The sequence below is a fragment of the Symphalangus syndactylus genome, chromosome 4 (assembly GCF_028878055.3).
Source record: "Symphalangus syndactylus isolate Jambi chromosome 4, NHGRI_mSymSyn1-v2.1_pri, whole genome shotgun sequence".
In the NCBI taxonomy this organism is placed as follows: domain Eukaryota; kingdom Metazoa; phylum Chordata; class Mammalia; order Primates; family Hylobatidae; genus Symphalangus; species Symphalangus syndactylus.
Genome location: NC_072426.2, coordinates 126,662,306 through 126,681,569, shown reverse-complemented (window position 1 = coordinate 126,681,569; position 19,264 = coordinate 126,662,306). Strand labels below are relative to the sequence as shown.

Below are 19,264 nucleotides of genomic sequence, written 5' to 3'. Positions count from 1 at the left end.
TTGGACAAGCTCTTAATCTCTCTGTGCCTCAGTTTCTTCATCTATAAAACAAATATAATAGTAACCTCATAATACTGTGGGGATTAAATGAGATAATATATCTAGGACCATGGTTCACTGCCAGGCACAGGTGCTCAATAAATACCAGTTATTATTCTTACATGTTTTCCCATTCCTATTTCTAGTTCCTTAAAACAAACCCACTAGTGTGAGTAATGTCCTAGTACTTGTAACCAATAACACTCTAAATATATAACTTCAAAGAAAATGTGAAACAACTTGAGAGTCAGGGTTCAGTGAGGACTCCTCCATCTGCAGTGAGATTAGTGAAGCAGTTGGTTAAATTATAAAGACTTGTCTCTGAACTACAGATTCATATATTTAATTGTCTACTTGATATTTCCACTTCTTTATCTAACAGTCACTTCAAACTTAACATGGTCAAAGCTGAATTTCTGATTTTCCTTCAGGAAACTGCTCCTCCTGCAGTCTTCCCTATCTTAGTTGAATTTTTAAAAAATTCATCCACAACTGCTGTGGTAGGTTAAATAATGTCCCCCAAAGATAGGAGGTCCCAATCCTTGGAACCTGTGAATGTCACCTTATGTGGCAAAGACTTTGCAGATGTGATTAAAGATCTTGAGATGAGATTACTCATCTCAAGGATTAATATGACAGATCCTAAATGCAATCACATGTATCCTTATTAAAGGGAAATTTGACACATACAGCAGAGCAGAAAGCAATGTGACCAACAGGCAGAGATTAGAGTGATGCAGCAACAAGTCAAAGAATGCTGGCAGCCCACAGAAATTGAAAGAGGCAAGGAAGATTATCTCAGAGAGCCTCTGGAGGAGCAACAGCTGTGCCAACACTTTCATTTTGGCCTAGTAACACTGATTTTTAACTTCTGGCCTCCAGAGCTGTGAGAGAATAAATTCTTGCATTTGCAGCCACCAAGTTTGCACTAATTTACTATGGCAGCCATAAAAAACTAATACAATTCCTTTCGTGACCTCACACTCTACATCCATTCCATAAGGAAATCCTATTGGCTCTAATTTCAAACTATATCCAGAATCCAACAATTTTTTCACAAATCCACTGCCACTGCTTTGGTTTAAACCATCATTACCATGGCCAGGCACAGTGGCTCACACCAGTAATCCCAGAACTTTGGGAGGCTGAGGTGGGAGGACTGCTTGACCCCAGGAGTTGAAGGCTGCAGTGAGCTATGATTGTGCCCCTGTACTCCAGCCTGGGTGACACAGCAAGACCCCATCTCTTAAAAGAAAAAAAAAAAAAGATCATCTCTTTTCTGAGGTCTTCTCTTTCCTTTTTCTTAAATAAAAAATATAAAATAAATAAAAAACCACTGTAACTTTACAGTTGGATTATTCCAATAACCTATCTGATCTCCCTGCTTTCAACCTGTTAACTAATGGATCCCAAGTGCCTAGAACAGTATCTAACACACAATAGATAGTGATATTCAATAAATTTGTTGTTATTTTGACTCCATGTCCTGTGTTCCTTTCTAGAGTTTTTTCTCTTATTTTGTGATTATCTGTCATGGGAGCAAGGGTGCTGCTCAGCATCTGAACCCTGTTTCTGTTTTGGGGAACTGTTTGTGCCAACAGGAAGCAGCTAACTCCTACTACAGAATCTAGAAACCCCAATTATTTACTTCCCCAGCTCTCCTGGCAACTAGAGTGTGGACACGTGACCCAGGCTTAGCCAATGACACATACCTTCCAGAATTGTCACTGGTAGCTTGGATAGTTTTTTTTTTCTTTTTTTTTTTTTTGGTGGCAACGACATCTGGTTCTTTAGTTAGGGACAGGAGTGCCAGTGGAACTATCTTCTAAGGTCAGCAATGTCAGCCCTCATTCTATTTCTTATTTCTGTAAGTTTGACTACTCTAGATACCTCATATATGTGGAATCATAGAGTATTTGTCTTTTTATGACTGGCTTTTCACTTAGCATATTGCCCTCAAGGTTCATCCATGTTGTAGCATTTGTCAGAATTTCATTCCTTGTGATGGGATGAGCCTGCAATCCCAGCTACTCAGGAGGTTAAGGCTGGAGAATCGCTTACACCCAGGAGTTTGAGGCTGCAGTGAGCTATGACTGTGCCACTGCACTTCAGCCTGGGCAACAGGGTGAGACTCTATCTCTAAATAAATAAATAAAAGGGATTTCATTCCTTTTTAAGACTGAATAATATTCCACTTTCACATTTTGTTTATTCATTCATTGAAAGTCATTTGGGTTGCTTCTACCTTTCAGCTACTGTAATGCTGCTATGAATGTGGGTGTACAAATAGCTCCTCAAGACCCTGCTTTCAAGTCTTGGATATGGAAATTTCTTTTTTTTTTTTTTTTTTTTTTTTTTTTTTTTTGAGATGGAGTCTGGCTCTGTCGCCCAGGCTGGAGTGCAGTGGCGCAATCTCGGCTCACTGCAAGCTCCACCTCCCAGGTTCACGCCATTCTCCTGCCTCAGCCTCTCCGAGTAGCTGGGACTACAGGCGCCCGCCACCACGCCCGGCTAATTTTTTTGTATTTTTAGTAGAGACGGGGTTTCACCATGGTCTCGATCTCCTGACCTCGTGATCCATCCGCCTCGGCCTCCCAAAGTGCTGGGATTATAAGCGTGAGCCACCGCGCCCGGCCCTCAAGTCTTGGATATGTACCAAAAATGGAATTTTTTTTTTTTCTTAAACAGGGTCTCACTCTGTGGCCTCACCTGCAGTGCGGTGGCATGAATACAACCCACTGCAACCTCAAACTCTTAGGCTCATGCGATCCTCCCACCTCAGCCTCTCGAATAGCTGGGACCACAGGAGCCTACCACTATCCCCAGCTACTTTTACAATTTTTCTGTAGAGATGGAGTCTTGCCATGTTGCCAGGCTGGTCTTGAATTCCTAGGCTCAAGTGATCCTCCCACCTCAGGCCCCCAAGTAGCTGAGACCACAGATGCACACCACAGAATTGTTGAATCACAGGGTAATTCTATTTATAACTCTTTGAAGAGCCACCATACTGTTTTCCACAGCAGCTGCACTATTTCACATTCCCATCAACAGTGCACAAGGGCTCCAATTTCTCCAAATCCTTGCTAACACTTATTATTCCCTTTTGAAAAAAATTCATTATTATTATTTTGTAATAAATCTTGCTGTGTTGTCCAGGCTGGCCGTGAACTCCTGGGCTCAAGTGATCCTCCCACTTCGACCTCCCAAAGTATTGGGATTACAGGCATGAGCCACCACACCTGGCCCTCTCTGTGTTTTTGATAGTAGCCATCCTAGTGAGTGTGCAGATACCTCAATGTGGGTCCTCATTTGTTAACCATGCAATTACAATAGCCTCATAGTTGATTTCTCTGATCCTAGGCTCCATTTCCCTCAACCTGCTCTTCATACTGTCCTCCGAAAGGCATTTATCATCATGTAACTTCTCTGGTAAAAATTTCCACTGGCTTTCCATCCCTCTTAGGTAGGTCCGAACTCCTGATCATGCCACAGAGGAACCTATCAGACAGGGCCTCTACCTATCTCTTCACCAATCCTTCTCTAGCCTCTTCCTTTTCTCCCACTGTCCTGCTACAACTGACTGAAAGCTCTCTGAGGGCATGTATTTCCAAAATCCAGCACATCTTTTGTTACTCAAAAAACATGCAAAACCATTTTTTGAATGATGAATAATAAAATAAAATAAGGCCGGGCGCGATGGCTCATGCCTGTAATCCTAGCACTTTGGGAGGCCGAGGCAGGTAGATCACCTGAGGTCGGGAAATCGAGACCAGCCTGGCTAAAGCGGCAAAACCCTGTCTCTACTAAAAATACAAAAATTAGCCAGGCGTGATGGCGGGCACCTGTAATCCCAGCTACTCAGGAGGTCGAGGCAGGAGAATTGCTTGAACCCGGGAGGCAGAGGTTGCAGTGAGCTGAGCTTGTGCCTCTGCACTCCAGCCTGGGTGACAAGAGCGAAACTCCACCTCAAAAAAAAAAAAAAAAAAAGAACTATCCCCAGGTGACAGAAATGAAAAAACAAAGAGCAACAATAGAAAAGTAACTAGGGGCTAAGAGTCTAACATGCACACAAGGAAAGCATGTGTGAAGGGTCATGAGACAAAGAGAGCTAGAACTGAGCTCCAGCATATAGCTCAAAGTACAGCAAACTCCATGGAAAATAAGAAGGAGCTTACCTCCATCTTGCACTTCATGTGGGGGTGGGGGAAAGTCACCTATAGGAAAACAAATCTCTCAATCCATGCCATGTATAGACATGCATACTAAATTTTATGCTGTACTCCTCCTGTATAAGACATGAGGCGGTGGAACTGTAAGCCAAGAAATTAACATAAAAATTGGTCCATAACTACTAAAGTACCCAGAGACTCTAAAAAAAAACAAGCCTAAACCACTATTTCACAGAGCACCTGTGGCTCCCACAGACTAAACATCACCAATTGAATGTGAGCTCATAAAAACTAAAAAACATACAGGTTAAAAAAATACTACAAATGGTAGTAGCCAGCAGATACACCGATCAAATTAATAGCCCTCCCCAAATATGACATATTTAAGTAATCTGAAAATGTAAGTTAAGTATGTGTATTAGGCTGTTCTCACATGGCTATAAATAACTGAGACTGGGTAATTTATAAAGAAAAGAGGTTTAATTGGTTCATGGTTCTGCAGGCTCTACTTGGAAGCATGGCAGCTTCTGCTTCTGGGGAGGCCTCAGGGATCCTTTACTCAGGGGGAGCAGGCATTTTACATGGCAGGAGCAGGACTGAAAGCGGGGGAGGTGCCACACACTTAAACAGCTAGATCTCATGAGAACTCACTCACTATCACAAGAACAGCACTGAGGGGATGGTGCTAAACCATTCATGAGAAACCGCCCCCAAGATCCAATCACTTGCCATCAGGCCCCACCTCCAACACTGGGGATTACAATTTGACATGAAGTTTGGGAGTGGACATAGATCCAAGCCATATCAGTATGTTTAAAGTTATAAAAGAGATGAAAGCAAGAAGCCATAATGAAATAGAACAGTGTAGGAAAAACAGGATAGGCAGAACTGAAAAAGGACTAAATAGAATTTCTAGAGATAAAATCTAATTATTAAAATAAAAAGACTTAATGAACAGCTAAGTAGCAGATTAGAAATAGTTATGGAAAGAACTGTAAGTGAACGAGAGCTGAGAAAATTAACTGCAATGAATCACAGACATGGAAAGGCATGGAAAAATAAAGAGTTCTTAAGCAACATAGACGATAGAATAAGGATACAAATAGGAATCCCAGAAGGAAAGAACAGAGCTATTAGGGAACAGGAAACAGCTTAAGTAATACCACCTTAGAATTTTCTTTTTCTTTTCTTTTTTTTTTTTTTTGAAAAAAGGAAATAAAAACATGCAAACTCGGATTCATGATAAAACATCAAAACAACATCAAAGACTGAAGGAAATCTTAAAAGCAAACAGAAGAGAGATTACTAAGGAAAACAAGACAATTAGAATGATAGCAAAACATCTCATTAGCAACATATGCCACAAGACAATGAAGTATTATTTTCAAAATGCTGAGGAAAAATAACTAAGAATTCTATATTCGGGAAGCAATGATAAATTAGACATTTTCAAACAAAGATTGAGAGTTTACCACTCTTAAACTCTGGTTGAACAAATTACTAAAGGATGTCCTTCAGTATGGATTCCTTCTTGAAGTGTTTTTAAATCCATAAAGTGCACAGGGTTACAGGCCGGTCGCAGTGGCTCACCCACCAGCACTTTGGGAAGCTGAGGTAGGTGGATCACTTGAGCTCAGGAGTTCAAGACCAGCCTGGGCAACATGGCAAAACCCTGTCTCTACAAAAAAGTGCAAAAATTAGCAGAGTATGGTGGTGCGCCTATAATCCCAGCTATTCAGGAGGCTGAGGTGGGAGGATGGCTTGGGCCTGGGAGGTCGAGGCTGCAGTGAGCCATGTTTGTGACACTACACTCCAGCCTGGGTGACAAAGCAAGACCCTGGGTACTTTAGTAGTTTTATATATATATCTGTATATATGTATATATGTGTATATATGTATATATGTGTATATGTTTATGTGTATACGTGTGTATATATGTGTATATACATATACACATAAAGCAAGACTCTATCTCCCACACAAAAAAATTTATATTATTTATTTATTTATATAAAATATTTATTTATATAAAAATATTTATATTTTTTGTGTATATATGTGTGTATTTTTATGTATATATATACATACACACACACATACAGAAAAGAAGTAAATTATACTAAAATACAGTTACTTTGGATATGTATGTACAAAAAATTGAATTTAGACACACACTTTATACCTTTCCCAAAAATTAAGTCAAAATGGATAATAAATCTAAGTGTAAAATGCAAAACTACAAAACTCCTAGAAGGTAACATAGGAGAAAATCTACATGCCCCTGGGTTTGGCCACGACTATTTAGTTACAACACCAAAAGAATGTCCCAGGAAAGAAAAAAACTGACCAGTTGGACTTCATTAAAATTGAAAACTGCTCTGGGAAAGACGCTGTTAAGATAATGAAAAGACAAGCCACAGACTCAGAGGAAATCTTTGAAAAACACATATTTGATGAAGAACTGGTGTCCAAAATATACAAAGAACTCTTAAAACTCAATAATGAGAAAACAAAAACCCAATTAAAAAAATGGGCAAAAGATCTAAACACCTCCTTTTACACAGATGACAAATAAGCATAAAAAAAGATGTTCCAGGGCTGGGCGTGGTGGCTCCCGCCTGTAATCCCAGCACTTTGGGAGGCCAAGGTGGGTGGATCACCTGAAGTCAGGAGTTCAAGACCAGCTTGGCCATCATGGTGAAACCCCGTCTCTACTAAAAATAGAAAATTAGTTGGGTGTACGGTGGCATGCACCTGTAATCCCAGCTACTTGGAAGGCTGAGGCAGGAGAATCACTTGAACCAGGGAGGCAGAAGTTACAGTGAGCTGAGATCGCACCATTGCACTCCAGCCTGGGAAAAAAAGTGAAACTCCATCTCACACACACAAAAAAAGATCTTCCAAATCATATGTCATTAGAGAATGGCAATTTAAAACAACAATGATACCACTACACATCTATTAGAATGGCTAAAATACAAAACACTGACAACACCAAATCCTGGCAGTGATGTGAACCAATAGTAACTCTTACCCACTGTAGTTGGGAATGCAAAAACAGATACTTTGGCAGTTTCCTAGAAAGTAAACATAAACTTACCATACAATCCAGCAATCATGCTCCTTGGTACTAAATGTGTTGAAAATTTATGTGTACACAAAACCTACACACGAATGCTTATGGCAGCTTTATTTGTTAACTGCCCAAACTTGGATATGACCCAGATGCTCCTCAATAGCTCAATGGATAAGCAAACTGTGGTATATTCATATGACGAAATATTATTCAGCAATAAAAAGAAATAAGCCATCAAGCCATTAATAGACATGGAGAAACCTGAAATGCATTTTGTTAAGGGAAGGAAGCCAATCTGAAAAGGTTACATTTTGTATGATTCCAACTATATGGAAAAGGTAAAACTATAGAGACAGTAAAAAGATCAGTGGTTGCTAGGGTTTTGGGAGAAGGGAGGGATGAACAAGTAGGAAACAGCAGATTTTTAGGGCAGCGAAACTATTCTGTACAATACTATAATTGTGGATACACATCATCATGCATTTGTCAAAACTCACATAATATATAACACCAAGACTGAACCCTTATGTAAGCTATGGAATTTAGTTAATAATAAATCAATATTGGCTCAATTGTGACAAACATATTACACTAGTATAGGATGTCAATAACAGGGAAAATTGTGTGCATGGTGAGGGAGAAAGGGCACGTTTGGGAACTCTCTGTACTTTTCCATCAATACTTTTCTGTAAGTCTAAAACTGCTCCCAAAAAACCATCTATTGATACAGGGAAAATTAAAAAACAATAAAAACAGCAACAACAAAAACAGTATCTTGACATATGGGAAGACAAAAATTAAAACGTTCTAAGTTCCTCATACTGTTTAGGAGAAAGAGATGTTAATTAGCTTTAGACTTTCAGTCAAATAGTACATATCAAAAATTCAAAAGAAACTGCTAAACGAAAACAGGATGAAGTAAAACAACTCTGTTATAAAGCAAATCTATTCTTTTTAACTGCGGCAGCTTACCTGAGATTCCAGAACGTCCAACTTATGTTTCTTTGCATGAAGAGCTTTACTTGGAAAAGCCCAATAATAATTAGAAGTTCCAATCCTCTCACAGTCAACCATACCATCATCAACTAAGCTTTGAAGGACGTCTTTTACTGACATAGCAGCTAAGAGACAATTTTTAAAGACTCTATGTTAAAAAAACACCATAAATAAAATTAAAGGACAAATAACTGGGGAAACACTTGCAAAACATATGATAAATCAAGAGTTAAAAAGTTAATAATAAGCTCTTAAAAATAACAACACGCACAACAATGAAATTGCCTAAGGAAACATTTCTTAGAATGTATCCCCATCCTTAAGCAAAGCATGACTTATACAGGAGCTTAGGGGAAAACAGGTAATATACAGGATTAAGAACAGGACCTGAGTTCTAATCCTAACTCTTAGCAGTAACCCTGGATGACTCTAGGGCAAATTGTTCTTTATGCCTAATTTAAAAAATCTATTAGATATGATCATTTCCATACCTACTTTGGTGCACAGCGGTAATGTCAATAAAATGTTACTTGTGAGAAGCCTTTGAAAAAGTAAAACAAAACTACAGAAATGCAAGTTTTTCTCTCCCAATAGATTATGTAGTAATAGAAGATACTAGCATCAGTGCTTAGTAAATAATTTTAATAGTGTTAACACTCATAGTCTGTTGCTATATGGTATCTTTTCCTTTTCTAAATAATGTTTCTTTTTTAAAAAAGATGTTGGGTAATTTGGCTATCATCTTATACTGTAGAAAAAAATTGTCAATAACTGGGAGGGAAAATAGGTAAGAAGAAAAGGAATTTAGTTAATACAATAAATTTTTCCATCTTGTAGACTGGATTGAATTTTGTTTTTGGTTTTTGATCCTTCAAGATACAGTTGAGATTCCATTACCTACAATTTGGGGACATTAGGACACTGGTGTAATTAATATTGTATAGTTGACCCTTGAACAGTACAGGTTCGAACTGCATGGGTCCAGTTATATACATGGATTTTCTGCCACCTGAGACAGCAACACCACTTCCTCCTCCTCCTCAGCCTACTCAACGTAAGATGACAAGGATGAAGACCTTTATGATGATCCACTGCCACTTAATGAATAGTAAATACATGGTATGGCTTCCCGTCAACAGCAGGCTATCAGTAGTTTTGACTGGGGGAGTCAAAAGTTACATGCAGATTTTCAATTGTGTGGGGGATTGGTATCCCAATCTTGAACAACACAGGTGTTCCTCAAGGGTCAACTGTGCATTTAAACTTAAGAAATTTGCGTATCTTTAAGAAGTAGCAGAACCAACTGTTCATTGATGACTGTTAAGAGAATAATTGTGTGGTGTACATAAAAGTGTGAAGGACTCTCAGTGATTAGTTTCACTTGTATGTATAGTCACAGTAAAAGAGGTTTTTTCATTTTGAAACAACACAACAAAAGACACAGAAAAAATACATCAATGTGCATCTATAAAATATGCATGGTGGCTCACGCCTGTAATCCCAGCACTTTGGGAGGCCAAGGCATGTAGATCATTTGAGGTCAGGGGTTTGACACCAGCATGGCCAACATGGCAAATCCCCGTCTCTACTAAAAATACAAAAATTAGCTGGGCTTGGTGGCAGGAGCTTGTAATCCCAGCTACTCATGAGGCTGAGGCAGGAGAATCGCTTGAACCTGGGAGACAAAGGTTGCAGTATGCCAGGACTGCACCACTGCGCTCCAGCCTGGGTGACAGAGTAGACTCTGTCTCAAATAAATAAATAAATAAATAAAATATGCATGGCCAATATATGAGAAAAATGTTCAACCCCATTAATAACTGAAGAAATCCAAAATAAAGCAATTAGACTTGACTTGACTACCAAATTAAAAACACTAAAAAATACAATAAAGAATTCAAGGATACTTGAATGGGTACTGTCAGTATGGGTGGCAATACTGTATCTAAATGGCAATCTGTATCTAAAACTTCAGATTTATACATATCTTTTTTTTTTTTTGAGATGGAGTTTCGCTCTGTCGCCCAGGCTGGAGTGCAGTGGTGCGATCTCGGTTCACTGCAAGCTCTGCCTCCCGGGTTCACGCCATTCTCCTGCCTCAGCCTCCTGAGTAGCTGGGACTACAGACGCCCGCCACCACGCCCGGCTAATTTTTTTTGTATTTTTAGTAGAGACGGGGTTTCAGTAGGCAGGATGGTCTTGATCTCCTGACCTCATGATCCACCTGCCTCGGCCTCCCAAAGTGCTGGGATTACAGGCGTGAGCCATCGCGCCCAGCCCGATTTATACATATCTTTTATGGGGAAATTCCACCTTACAAATGCAGCCAAACAAAATAATAATAGATATGTAGAAGGATGCCTGTCAACACATTGTTTTCAACAGCAAAAGAATTGGAAACCAGTCTAATAACTGGATTTTTATTTTAAAGACAGGATTTTGCTATGTTGCCTAGCTGGGCTGAAGTGATCCTCCTGCTTCAGCCTCCAGAGTGGCTGGGACTACAGGTGTGTGTGCTATCACCCAACTTATCAACTAGATTTTTAAAAGTATTTTTTTATTGCAATGGGATACTATACAATCATTTATGTTATAAAAGGATATTTAATGACAGGGATATATATTCAAAATGTAATATACAGGATGTATTATACAGAAAAATAAAGGACAACATGACAGTGGTTATCTTTGGATGGTGATGATTTCTTTGTCTCTAGAAATTTAGGTTTTCCATAAAGTGAAAGACTGTTGCAGAAAAGATGACTTAATGAATATTAAGATATTTCCCAAAACATCCCGGTATATTTCCCAAAACATTCCAGTATAACTTTGGTACTTACTAATGCCTTTCTCTTTGGGAGCAATCTTCTCCAAGTCTTTTAATTGAAATACATCTTTCTGTTTAAAGGGTTTTAAAGAAAATGAAAAGCAAGTATTTATTTTCTACTATGTATATATTCTTTTTTAAAAATTTTTATTATGGGTACATAATAGTTGTATACATTTACAGGGTATGTGTGATATTTTGATATAGGTATACAATGTGTTATGATGAAATTGTGGTAATTAGGGTATCCATCTCTTCAAACACTTACCATTTCTTTGTGTTAGGAACATTCCAATTCCACTCTTAGTATTTTAAAATATACAATATATTATTGTTAACTATAGTCACCCTGTCGTGTTCTACTATATATTTATATATACATCATAATTTTATGTTCATGAAAAATTGTATTTAAAAAATTGGCCTGGAAATGAACAGTATAATAGAATCAAGCATTTTAGAGCTTATAAGAAACTCTTTATCTCATTCCATACCCTCAATAGAACTTAAAATGAAGAGATTTTTGCATACATTTACAATTTGCATATATATACAATTTTTTTTTTTTTGAGACATGGTTTCACTCTATCGCCCAGATGGGAGTACGGTGGCATGATCATGGCTCACTGCAGCCTTGACCTCCAGGGCTCAAACAATCCTCCCACTTCAGCCTCCTGAGTAGCTGGGACTACAGACATGCACCACCATGCCTGGATAATTTTTAAAAATTTTTTTAGAGACAGGTTCTCATCATTTTGCCCAGGCTGGTCTTGAACTTCTGGACTCAAGCAATCCTGCCATCTCAGCCTCCCAAAGTGCTAGGATTACAGAGATGAGCCACCATGCTTGGCCAGCAGCATATAATTATTTAAAGTTCTTGGAGATCGGAATATAAGGAACAATCTTCCCACTTAAGTATAAAAACTAGTTATAGGCCAGTCACGGTGCCTCCTGTCTGTAATCCCACCACTTTGGGAGGACTGCTAGAGCCCAAGAGCTGGAGACTGGCCTGGGTAACATAGTGAGACCACTCTTGCACCATGTCTCTACAAAATCAAAAAAATTAGCTGGGTGTGGTAGTGCGTGCCTGTAGTCCTAGATACATGGGAGGCTGAGGTGGGAGAATCGCTTGAGCCCGAGAGGTTGAGCCTGCAGTAAGCTATGACTATGCCACTATACTCCAGCCTGGGCAAGAGTATAGAGTAAGACTCTGTCTCAAAAAACAAAACAAAACAAAACAAAAAAAACAATAACAAAAAACCACCATCCTAGTTATACTGGATCACTTGGTAACAGGAACGAATTACCTTTTCTGACACTTTAAGAAAACACAGACAGTGCTTTGCTTAACATGTATGACACTGCACAGATTTAGCAGTTCTAACTAAAAGCGAAACAGGCAACTGTCAAAATTTGTTTACATTTAAGGTTTTGTGGAAGAGCTATACCTAAACAATAGGGAAATTATACAATTCATGGCTACCTATCAATCATTCACATATACATGTTGCATGTCCACCATATGCAAAGCAAAACATTAAGGGAAGATATGTGTGTAGAATATTTAAATCTTATGGCCAGAAAAAAAAAAACCTGTCTACAATATTATTTTCTACTGCTAATAAGCCTTGGTTGAAGTGGTGAAAAGAACTTGCATAACAAAAGTTAAATCATTTGAAAAAGCTAAAGTATGTAGTAATTAGAACAGAAATATTGTGGCTGGGCATGGTGGCTCACGCCTGTAATCCTAGCACTTTGGGACGCTCAGGCGGGTGGATCATTTGAGCTCAGGAGTTCGAGACCAGCATGGCCAACATGGCAAAATCCTGTTTCTACTAAAAATACAGAAATTAGCTGGACGTTATGGTGGGCACCAGTAATCCCAGCTACTCGGGAGACTGAGGCACGAGAAGCGCTTGAACCTGGGAGGTGGAGGCTGCAGTGAGCCAAGATCATACCACTGCACTCCAGCCTGGGCAAGAGACAAAACAAAACAACAACAAAAAAACCCAGGAATATTTTGATTATTGTTATGAAAAAAATGGGATACGTTTCTTCCAAAAAAAACTTGAAAGGGCAATTGCAATTGGATAGAAATTATACTTCATAAAAATTTAAAATTTCTACTCATCCAAGGGCACTGTAAAGAAAATGAAATGACAAATACCAACTAGATTAAAATAATCGCAAAACATACACCTGAAAAAGGCCTGGTACTCAGGATATACATATATAAAGAACTCCTTTGAAGTACATAAAAAAGAGTTGATGGAGAGATTAAGAAGTGGATAGATGAATATATATATGTGATAAAGTCAGTAGAATAAAATGTGAATGGTAGAATCTAGGTGGTAGGCATATGGGTATTCACCGAAAAACTAATCTTTGCTGTATGTTTGAAAACTTTCATAATAAAATGTTGAAAAATGTCATCTCACTACATCTAAGAGTAAATTTAGGAAAATATTAAGTCATTGAACTTAGTGCAATTATGAGATCAATTTTTGCTCATCGAGGAATAAATTATTTAAACACAATAGAATCTCAGGGAACATGTAATAAATTACTGACTTTAAGTCTTTAATGCATTAGAAACATCAGTTAATCAAACCTCTTTGCAAATACTTTAAATTCCCTAGAAAAAGAACATGAACCATTGAGATATCTGCCTAAATGCAGTCACCAAGGAAGAGCTCCAGATGTACTGGCTGCCCCAATGGGGCTGCTGTATAAATAAACAGGCTTGGAAAGAAGTAGCCTCAGAACTGAAGTGCGGTCATTGAAGTGGACAGAGCAAATGATCTCAAGTAAATCTTAGTTCTTAGACTCCCCAGCATTAAGCAGAGATAATCAAGGAGGGATGAAGACAACATAAAAAGAACTATGTGTAAGATACCACGGAAGACATATAATCCTAGATAATATCGTTCTGTTTTTTGTTTTGTTTTGTTTTGTTTTTTTAAAGATAGGGTCTCACTCTGTTACCTGGGCTAGAGTGCCTGAGTGACAGAGTGTGATCACGGCTCACTACAACCTCAAACTCTTGGGCTCAACAGATCCTCCTGCCTTGGCCTCCCAAAATGTTGGAATTACAGGTGTGAGCCGTGGCACCTGGCCCTAGATAACATTTAATAAAGCACTTACGACCTGGGCATTGTTTAATCATATTATCTTGTTTAATCCCCATACCAACACTGTGAGCTGGGTACTATTATCATCTTTAAGAGAAGAAGAAACAGACATAGAGAGGTCAAGTAGCTTGCTCAAAGGTCACAAAGCTATTGAGTTAAACAGGTTCCAGATGCAAGCTTTCAATTACTGAGCTATACTGTTCTCATGTTCTTCCTAAGTGCAACGGGCAAAGAATTTATTACATTAGCAGCTCCAAAACCCACACACACACACACACACACACACACACACACACACACATATATCCATCCATACATGATCATGTCTATATCTCTTTTTCTCCATTTATATATTTATATTAAATTATCTGGGCATAAGCATGGCCATTCCAGAGATCTGTGTGCCAATGGAAAGCTACTCATTTAAGTGTTTGCTGAAGTAATTTTTTAAAAAGCTCAAAACATTTATTGGTGGCCTATTTTGTGCCTCAAACAGTCCCTGAAGGTTCTTACCCTCTCTATGAGTTGTCATTATTACCAACGACTGTGTTTTTAAAAGGTTTCCAAAACCTCACAGACGGCCCACTTATGATTAGAAGCAATATAGTATAGGCTGCTTCATTAGTTGATTTTCTAATTTGATTAAAAAGGTAATATTTGTTCACTATAGGTAACAAAGAAAAGACTGTAAAACAAAATCCACCTGTATCTTACCATTGTTAATGTCATCCTGCCTTGTTTTTTATATTCTACATTTTCTACTTAACGTTAAATTATAACCATTTTCCCATGGCATAAGTCTTGAAAAGGGGGCTACTATTGACATCTATAGAAAATCAAATTCTGGCTTCCTTCCTTCCTTCCTTCCTTCCTTTCCCTCTGTGGCCCAGGCTGCAATCTACTCGGCTCGCTGCTGCGCCGCCCCACGCGCGCGCTGCCTGGGATTGCCAGCGTGCGCCAACACCGCTGCCTGCTTTTTCTCCTTTGGCTGCAGGCGCGGTTTCGCCATGTTGGCCACGCTGCTCTCCAGCTCCTGACCCCGAGTGCTCTGCCCGCCTCGGCCTCCCGAGGTGCTGGGACTGCAGACGGAGTCTCGCTCACTTGGTGCTCGGTGTGGCCCGGGCTGGAGTGCGGTGGCGTGGTCTTGGCTCGCTGCAGCCTCTGCCTCCCAGCCGCCTGCCTTGGCGTCCCAGGGTGCTGGGATTGCAGCCCCTGCCCGGCCGCCGCCCCGTCTGGGAGGTGGGGAGCGTCTCTGCTCGCCCGCCCCTCTGCCCGGCCGCCCCGTCTGGGAAGTGGGGAGCACCTCTGCCCGGCCACCCATCGTCTGGGAAGTGAGGAGTGCCTCTGCCCGGCCACCCGTCGTCTGGGAAGTGAGGAGCGCCTGTGCCCGGCCACCCGTCGTCTGGGAAGTGAGAAGCGCCTCTGCCCGGCCGCCCCGTCTGGGAAGTGGGGAGCACCTCTGCCCAGCCACCCATCGTCTGGGAAGTGAGGAGCGCCTCTGCCCGGCCACCCGTCGTCTGGGAAGTGAGGAGCGCCTGTGCCCGGCCACCCGTCGTCTGGGAAGTGAGAAGCGCCTCTGCCCGGCCGCCCCGTCTGGGAAGTGAGGAGCGCCTCTGCCTGGCCGCCCCGTCTGGGAAGTAGTGAGGAGCGCCTCTGCCCGGCCACCCCGTCTGGGAAGTGAGGAGCGCCTCTGCCCGGCCGCCCCGTCTGGGAAGAAGTGAGGAGCGCCTCTGCCCAGGCGCCCCGTCCGGGAAGAAGTGAGCGCCTCTGCCCGGCCGCCCCGTTTGGGAAGAAGTGAGGAGCGCCTCTGCCCGGCCACCCATCGTCTGGGAAGTGAGGAGCGCCTGTGCCCGGCCACCCATCGTCTGGGAAGTGAGGAGCGCCTGTGCCCGGCCACCCATCGTCTGGGAAGTGAGGAGCGCCTGTGCCCGGCCACCTATTGTCTGGGAAGTGAGGAGCGCCTCGGCCCGGCCGCCCATCGTCTGGGAAGTGAGGAGCGCCTCTGCCCGGCCGCCCATCGTCTGGGAAGTGAGGAGCGCCTCTGCCCGGCCGCCCATCGTCTGGGAAGTGAGGAGCGCCTCTGCCCGGCCGCCCATCGTCTGGGAAGTGAGGAGCGCCTCTGCCCGGCCGCCCCGTCTGGGAAGAAGTGAGGAGCGCCTCTGCCCGGCCACCCCGTCTGGGTAGAAGTGAGGAGCGTCTCTGCCCGGCCGCCCCGTCTGGGAAGTGAGGAGCGCCTCTGCCCAGCCGCCCCGTCTGGGATGTGGGGAGCACCTCTGCCCGACCGCCCCGTCTGGGTGGTCTACCACGGAGGCCAGAAGCAATGTGGGGGCTGGACGTGGTGGCTCACGCCTGTGGTCCCGGCACTCTGGGGGGCCGAGGCGGGTTGATCACTTCAGGCTAGGAGTTCGAGACCAGTCTGGCCAACATGGCAAAACATATGAAAAATACAACAGACAAACCAACCAACCAACTCAGTGACAACAAAACAGGTCTACCCTGGAGTCATACTCTAATTTTTTCTATTTTCCTCCCTTTCTGATCCTTTATCCCACTTTCTTTTTCTTCCTCTTCCTTCTCCTTCTTCTTTGTCAAATAGAGGATTGAGTTATTATCACTGATCCATATAAAGTCCCTCTCTCATTTATTTTAATTCCCACTCCCCATTTCTATTCCCCGTCTTCCCAAGTGCAACCTTCCTAATATGTTTGATACGCATCTTTTTGTTTGTATGTATTTTTAGAAAATGTTTATTGTTTTGTGTGCAAAAAAAAATTAATTAAAAAAAAAAAAGAAAATCAAATTCTGTAACAAATCCTTGAGTAGCCATATTTGATTTTGTTGGAATTTTTACTTGCCAATTGCAACAACGAAATTAGAATCCAGATTCCTGAATCTGAATTCCAGAATCCATGCTTTTCACTCTGCACCATTATTGGTGATTTGCTTTGAGATGCTGAAGCAAATCTAATATTTATCAACTTTGGACATCAGTCTGGATCCCGGATATACCATATCCCATTCATGAAAGAACAAATGAAAGGGCCTCCATTACTTTTCCCAAATCTCTTATACTTTTCAATTCTGTCAAAAAACTGATAGACTAAATGAGCAGCAACTGATTAGGCTATAATGAAAAAAAGAAACAGGAATATATTAAATAAATCAATCAGTACAATTAATTCCCAGCTTTATGGAAAACCTCACTAATTACTGAACTTCCTTAAACTGCTGATCCTCAGAGTCTTTCATGTTTTGATGTTACTGAGGACAAGGTTTAAAATTTTTCGGTTAGAAACAGCCAATTTTTATATTTGAGATAATTAATAATATTGTAAATGACAAAATAATTTCCCCAACCACTCTCCTCAGCTTTCTACTGTCTTGAAGGAATTAAACCTACTTTTCTTGCTGAGACCATAGGAAAAATATTTCAACTCAGCAGAAGAATTGCTATAATTTTCACAGAGACTTCACCAATTTATCTTCATAACCATATCATCATCATAATATGATACCCTGTTCTGAATTGCCAATGACTTTAAGAACAATAAGATTATACTTAGTGGGCAAATCCCATGTATTTTGCTTTTTTTTTTTTTTTTTTTTTTACTAAGAATCCGCCTTAAAGTGAAAAGGGATTTTATCAATTTAATATTCACTTTTACCACTTTTCCCCATCTTCTTCACATTTGTATATGATGAAAATAGCCAGTAGACTGGGGCCAACTAGGCTTTGCAGGTCCTGCCAAGCCATATGAAATCGGTGTTTTTTTAGGTCAAAGATTTATGTGGCCTTTAACCTGAAGACAAAGAAAAGCCTTCCAGTAACAGGGTAAAGCCATGAGTCAGTAGGCTCTAGAGCCAGGTACCTGGGTTTGAACTCTGGCTCTGTCACTTAGGAGATGAAATTTTAAACATATTTCCTGTTGGTGGCAGGCACACATATCTGGAATAAATGGAGGCCTGTGTACCATCGACTATGTGTTACACTATAGACAGACTTAAAATGTAAAGACATAGTATTTGGTACTCCCTCTGAAATCAAATGATCCTCCCTGGTTTGAATCCTGGAATTATGGCTTCTATTGTTTGAGATCCAGGACTGGTTGGCACCTAGGCAGCACTCAGGAGATGTGGGCTTTCATCATTATTATTTTTCAGGCAGAAAGAGGAGACAATCAAATATACGCATCAGAAGATTCTAGTGCCAGTATGCAGGACTGCTTGGGTGAAAGAGACTCTATCAACAGTGCGATATGGTTTTTCACACTCCATAACTCACAGGAACCACAAATATTTGCAGAATCTTACCCATTCTTCAAGAAATTGATCAGTGTTGATGTTTAACAAAGAGGGGACAGTTAACATTGGATGACATATACTTAAGATGAAAATTACACAAAATCGTAAGTGTTAAAGAAAATGACTTACTGTTTCAAAAAATATTTCCATCATGCGAGTTCTCTTTTCTTCTGCACTCAGACCTTTTTTCTTTGACTAAAACAAAAAAATTAAAAAGTAAACAATGCTTTTAAACACATTTTGAAAACAACTGGATTTGCAACATTTGAAATTTTATGCATGGGCTTATCTGATACCAACAGGTTTGATATTCTCAAAGTCAGACCTAAAGACTCATTTTAATTACTATCTGCCAACCACTGTGGTAGGTGCTGCCAAGATGGTAACTGTAAATTGAGATAGAGCCTGGCATTTTGTAGAAATTCGGTATTTATAAAGTAAACCAATGATAAGCCACTGTATTGACCTTCCAAAGGCTTACAATCTCTCAGAGAAAATATATAGATGCAACTATTTATAGCTAATGAACAGCTACATGCACCAATTGTTACATAAATACCCAGAACACAATGAATTCCACCATGCAGAGGAAGAAGGGTTACCTAAGGACAGAGATTAAAAGGATTTTGGCAAATTGATAAATGGTTAGAAGCACATCTTGGGGAGACCACACACAGGCACAATGTTATGGAAGTACATGGAATTCCCCAGAAAGATAAGCAGT

The 19,264-nt window shown here is 40.6% G+C and overlaps 1 protein-coding gene across 4 annotated transcripts in view; it reads right to left on the bottom strand.

The window, feature by feature from the left end:
- The window catches only part of MND1 (meiotic nuclear divisions 1), a 73,055-nt gene that overhangs the window by 48,881 nt on the left and 4,910 nt on the right, over positions 1-19,264 (bottom strand). For all 4 annotated transcript variants that reach the window (XM_055276176.2, XM_055276179.2, XM_055276180.2 and 1 more), the window contains exons 2-4: positions 18,670-18,735; positions 11,121-11,178; positions 8,257-8,405 (exon numbers count right to left, since the gene is read on the bottom strand). In XM_055276176.2, coding sequence (XP_055132151.1) covers positions 8,257-8,405; positions 11,121-11,178; positions 18,670-18,735 — 273 coding nt within the window. The remainder of the gene's footprint in view (positions 1-8,256; positions 8,406-11,120; positions 11,179-18,669; positions 18,736-19,264) is intronic.